General features: G+C 50.6%; 1 protein-coding gene across 2 annotated transcripts in view; it reads right to left on the minus strand.

The window, feature by feature from the left end:
* LOC101528235 (small conductance calcium-activated potassium channel protein 3) overlaps positions 1–5543 on the minus strand; it is a 218587-nt gene extending 213044 nt beyond the window's left edge. Inside the window, exons 1-2 of one of the 2 annotated variants that reach the window (XM_058660360.1) lie at positions 5218–5543; positions 1636–1699 (exon numbers count right to left, since the gene is read on the minus strand). In XM_058660360.1, the coding sequence (XP_058516343.1) occupies positions 1636–1699; positions 5218–5312 (159 nt within the window). In that variant the 5' untranslated portion in view covers positions 5313–5543. The remainder of the gene's footprint in view (positions 1–1635; positions 1700–5217) is intronic. The other variant, XM_004588976.4, reaches the window with a different exon arrangement.
* Positions 5544–6000: the final 457 nt, after the last annotated feature.

Here is a 6000-nt window from a genome sequence, read left to right on the forward strand (position 1 = left end):
TGCAGCTACTCGGGGAGTGCATCAGCAGACAGCAGATTTTCCTCTCTGTGTCTCTTCCTCTCCTATATCTAACTTTCCAATAAAAATAAATAAACCTTTGAAAAAAAAAACTATTTTAACAAGGCTGTCATTTTCATCCACATAAAGTGTAAAAAAACATATAGCAGGCACGGTGGCCAAGTGGTAAGGCGGCAGTCTCGTAAAAAAATATATAGTCATTGGCAGCTGGCGTAGTAGCATAGCAAGTTAATCCTCTGCCTGTGACAGCAACACCCCTTATGGACATTGGTTAATATCCCAGCAGTGCTACGTCTGATGCGGCTCCCTGCTCTGGCCTGGGAAGGCGGCAAAGCAAGGCCCAAGTCCTTAGGACCCTCACACACGGAAGACCCAAAAGAAGGTCTCAGCTCCTGGCTCCCATCTTCAGATTAATTCAGCTCTGACTGTTGTGGCTACTGGGGTAATAAACCAGCAGATGAAAGAGCTTTCTGTCTCTCCTTTCTCTATAAAATCTATCTTTTAAATATAAATAAATAAATAAATCCTTTAAATAAATAAGTAAATGAATATATGGGTATGGTGTGGTAGCCTAGTGACTAAAGTCCTTGTCTTGCATGCTCTGAGATCCCATATGGGCGCCGGTTCTCATCCCAGCTGCTCCACTTCCCATCCAGCTCCCTGCTTGTGGCCTGGGAAAGCAGTCGAGGACGGCCCAATGCATTGGGACCCTGCACCCGTGTGGGAGACCAGGAAGAAATTCCTGGCTCCTGGCTATAGATCAGCTCAGCTCTGGCCATTGCAGCCACTTGGGGAGTGAACCAGCGGATGGAGGATCTTTTTCTCTGTCTCTCCTTCTCTCTGTAAATCTGCTTTTCCAATAAAAACAAATAAATCTTTAAATAAACATAAGTATATATAAGTTCATTTATATGTTTTATGTATTTATATATTATAAATGTATATTATATGCTTATATAGTTATTTATAGTCATATATATGTATGTGTGTATACATATATATGCATATATTGGCATATATATGTGTATATACACACAGTCATTTACAGTGGAAAAAGTCTCTCTCCTCCTCAAGCCCCTCCCTGGAGTCAACCCAGGATGCTCCGTGTGCTGTGACGCAGGTGTACCCCTCAGGTGACTCAGGCGCAGCTAAGTGTATATTTATACATTGTCTACAGTTCCCAGTCATCCCAGGTTTTCTCTTTAATTACACAAAGGCAACACTTTCTACACTCTGTTCTACACCTTACTGTTGGATTCCCCTCACATAATAACCTATCCTGGCAGTCCATGTGCAGCCCAAGCCCCTACCTTTCTAAGCAGACAATCTCAGAGCTGTGTTGTCACATCTGCTGCGGGGGCCACACAGCATCAAAGCTGCCACCCCCTGCATCTCCAGGACACACATTCTGGAGCATTCCAATGAGTGAGGCACCTCAGGTTCTTTAACCTTCAGCTGAAAGTGACCCCAAAGATTCACCCACCAGAAACCAAGCGCCGTGGCCACCCTTGTGGGCAGTGTCATCGAGACCATGCCGAGGACTCCAGCAGCAGCCACAGTTCCCACACCTAGGGAGGCCTCCTCCCCAGCCAAGGGTGCCACCAGGTCACCAGCTACCTGAGCATACTGTTCCTTCAGTGGACCAGAGAGCCGGAGGATAGCACAGACGCCAGCGCCAAGCCTACGGGCAAGGAGATGAGAACCACGGTTAACGAAGAGCATCCAGAGGCTTCCGTGCCCCCAAAGCAAGTGGAATCCAGGGGGCCAGGGCTGAAGTTCCACTTCTATGACCAGTGGCTCTGTGACACTGATCTCTGCGACAGATCTCAGCTTCTCAGATCCTATTTCCTCATCTATAAAATAGAAATAACAGCTTCTGTGTCCGTTTCTATTGTGAAACTCCAATGACTGCAAGAGACTAAGGGGTAAAACGCACAAAATGAAATCAGTGGACTGGATTAGGTGACTACAGGTAAACGGAACTAATCTTGTCACCACCAGGGGGCGCCCTCGTCTCAACCAACTTAGCACCACCAACCGAACTCCTACATCCTGTCACTCCATGTCCTTAACTAACCATTTATTGGGTGGTGTATTTGGACCCAAGCAATACAAATGTGAACGAGACACTTGATCCCGGCTCTGGCCTTACAGTGGTACGATGGTGGGATGAATGGCCTTATCATTCCATGTCTTCAGTAAGAAACTGAAGTAGAACAAGAACTCACTGGCCCGGTGCAAACACTACAAGTACTGGAGGCAGCACTGGTGACAAACAGCCAACATCTCAGGGCCAGTTAATCCTCCATCTGGAGCACATTATCCCACATGAGCAATGCTTCCTGTCCTGGCTGCTCCACTTTTTTTTTTTAAGATTTATTTATTTTTATTACAAAGTCAGATATATACAGAGAGGAGGAGAGACACAGAGGAAGATCTTCCATCTGATGATTCACTCCCCAAGTGACAGCAATGACCGGTGCTGCACCAATCCGAAGCCAGGAGCCCAGATCTTCTTCCGGGTCTCCCACATGGGTGCAGGGTCCCAAGGCTTTGGGCCGTCCTTGACTGCTTTCCCAGGCCACAAGCAGGGAGCTGGATGGGAAGTGGAGCTGCCGGGATTAGAACCAGTGTCCATATGTGATCCCGGTGCGTTCAAGGCAAGGACTTTAGCTGCTTAGCCACGGAGCCGCACCAGGCTACTGCACTTCTAATCCAGCTCCCTGCTTGTGGCCTGGGGAAGCAGCAGAGGGAGGCTAGAAGCCTTGGGACCCTGAACCCATGTGGGAAACCCGGAAGAAGTTCCTGGCTCCTGGCCCTAGCCTGGCCCAACTCTAACTGTTGTAGCCATTTGAGTAGTGAACCAGCAGATGAAAGATCTCACTCTCTCTTCTCTCCTTCCCTCTCTCGAATAAATAAAGAAGAAATACATCTTTAACAACAACAAAAAGATAGCATAGAGAACCAGCACAGTGGCACAGCAAGATAAGCCACAGCGAGACAAGCCAATATCAAGTGCTGGTTTAAGTCCCAGCTGCTCCACTTCCAAACAGCTTCCGTAATGCACCTAGGAAGGCAACAGAAGACAGCTCAAGTACTTGGGTCCCTGTTCACTATCTTGGAGATGCAGATAAAATTTCTGCAACTTTGGCCCAGCCCAGTTGTGGCTGTGGCAGCCATCTGGGGAGCAAACCAGCAAATAGAAGATGGAAGGTTTTTCTCTCTCTCCCTCTTTCATTCTCTCTCCAAAAAAAGGGGGCTCATTTGCATGTAACTACAGATATCCTCCCCTATCCTCTAAAGCACTTCTAGAGATCAGCACTGTGGCCCAACAGAGGTGACTGGCACTCCACATGGGCAATGGTTCGAGCCCCAGCCAACTCAGCTCCCTGCTGATGTGCCTAGGAGAGCAGCAGCAGATAGCCCAGGTCTTTAGGGCCCTGCATTCATGGAGAGACCTGGAGGTAATTCCAAGCTTCCAGCTTCAGCCTAACCCAGCCTTTGCCCCGTGCTGCTGCAGCCATCAGGGGAAGCAACCAGCAGATAAAATTAGATCCGTGCGCGCGCACATGTGTATGTGTGTGTGTGTGTGAGAGAGAGAGAGAGAGAGAGAGAGTGGGAGGGAGACAGCATCATTTGGGCCCTAGCTCAAGTCCTAGACGAACGAACTTCTGATCCAGCTCCCCGCTGTTGTGCCTGGGAAAGCAGCACAGGATGGTCTATGTCCTTGGGAGATCTGGAAGAAGTTCCTGGCTCCAGACTTTGGATCAGCCCAGCTCTGGCCACTGTCATTATTTGGGGAATGAATTAATAGACAAAAGATCTATCTTTCTCCCTCTCTCTATGTAACTCTTTCAAATAAATAAGTAAATAAATCTGGGCCTGGCACGATAGCCTAATGGCTAAAGTCCTTGCCTTGCCTGCGCTGGGATTCTATATGTGTGCCAGTTCATGTCCTGGTGGCACCATCCAGCTCCCTGCTTGTGGCCCTGGAAAGCAGTCGAGGATGGCCCAAAGCCTTGGGACCCTGCACCAGCATGGAAGGCACAAAAGAGGCTCCTGGCTCCTGGCTTTGGATCAGCTCAGTTCCAGCTGTTGCAGTCACTTGGGGAGTGAATCGGTAAATGGAAGATCTTCCTCTCTGTCTCTCCTTCTCTCTGTATATATGACTTTCCAATAAAAATAAAATAAATCTTTAAAAAAAATTGTGAAGAAAGTCCACACACGTGCTCAGTAGCCAAGTGTGTTTTTAAGATGTATTTATTTATTTATTTGGAAATCAGAGTTAGAGAGAAATCGTCCATCTGCTAATTCATTCCACAGCTGGTAGCAACACCAGGGTTTGGCCCGGCTGAAGCCAGGAGCCAGGAACTTCATCTGAGTCTCTGACATGGGTACAGAGGCCTAAGCACTTGAGCCATCCTCCGCTGCTTTTCCAGGGTGCAATACCAGGGAGCTGGATGGGAAGTGGAGTAGCCAAGACTCAAACCAGCACCCATAAAAGAGGCCTGACCCATTACACCACAACACAGGCTCCACACTGAATGGTTTTTGATTTGCAGTTGGCAAGACTGTGGACCATAGAATCCGCACCATGGAGGGCCTGGCTGTGTTGTCGTGTGGGGAGGCCATGAGCTACAGCTGCTTGAAGCAATCCTTGCATTCAGACGGAGCTGAACTGAATCCTAGATTTGCTGAATACTTTGTGACCCGGGCACGTTTCGTTGGTTTGCTTTTGACCATTTCAGAGGCTGGTTTTCTTCATCTGTGCTATTTTAACAATGTTGTGCTGCACCTGACAAAGAGCCTGGTGGGATTCAGGGAGGTCACCCCTGCACAACACTGGACATATGGTAAAGGCTCAATACCCCTGAGTGTTGGGTGCTGAGCCACATCTGGGACGTGGTTCCAAAGCAAATGGCCTGGCTGAACCTAGGCCCCTCCTCTTCGTGACAACGTGGTGTTAATCATGCACGCTCCCGGCCAGGAGCTGTCATCCATGCTTCTTAGGGGCCATTTCAAGACCTTCAGCCTAGGGGTTTTGGAGAGGTGGGCGGTCGCCTGGTGTCTGGGGTGGGTGTGTCACGGCGGCAATCCTGCTCCCACACTCCCTGATCCCCAGCGCTACTCCTGCACTGTCCCCCCAGGACCCCCCACTCAAAGCTCACCCCTGGAGTCACTCCTCCCGCCCCCAGACACCTGCTCTGCAGAGCCTCGGTCACGAAGTCCTTCCCGGATTTCCTCTTCCCGCTGAACAGCAGCACCAGCCGCGGGGCGCCTCCCTGCGGGGCCATGGGGCTGCCAGGCGAGAGCACGGCCGAGGCTTCCCCGAGCCCACACGGACGCGGGCAGCCGAGGGGTTCTGCCCGCCCTCCTCCTGCCTATGCAGAGGGCAGACCAGCCCGAAGCCTCGACCCCATGTTTCCACTCACGCCTAAACAGAGACAGAAAGACGGAGAGAACCCTGCAGAGAAAGCTTCATTCCAAGGACGGCCTGGACCTCTGAGGCAGCCCCCCTGCCCGGACTCAAATGGAACAGTCCAGACCCCGCCCAGCGCTGTACGTCATAGACCCCCGCCTCGCGGGTTCCCGGGGCGGACCGGGCGCGACTACTTTCCCGCTAGAGGGGATGACACCTTAACATTTTCTGAAATGAACCTTACATTCTCTCACCTTCAAGGCCCTAGAAACATTACTAAAAAGCTAACAGGCACTAGAATGTTGAAGACGTTTTTCAAGCTGCCTTTGTGCTTCTGTATGGTAATTCATGTGCTAAGGCAAATCCTCGAGTTCCCCACTGTGAGAATGGATCGTTCCAGAGAGGTGATGTGACCCTGACCCCATGGGGCTGTGTCTGGTGACGTCCTGCCGGGCCCGCGGGCTGTGCTGGTGGGGCGGGTGTGGTTGGTGGAGGCGCCCCTCCTTGGAACCCTGCGAGCGGCCGAGATTCCCGCTTCGAGCCGCGGCCTCCCTTGGCAGGCG

Source organism: Ochotona princeps, chromosome 2 (assembly GCF_030435755.1).
Source record: "Ochotona princeps isolate mOchPri1 chromosome 2, mOchPri1.hap1, whole genome shotgun sequence".
Lineage (NCBI taxonomy): Eukaryota > Metazoa > Chordata > Mammalia > Lagomorpha > Ochotonidae > Ochotona > Ochotona princeps.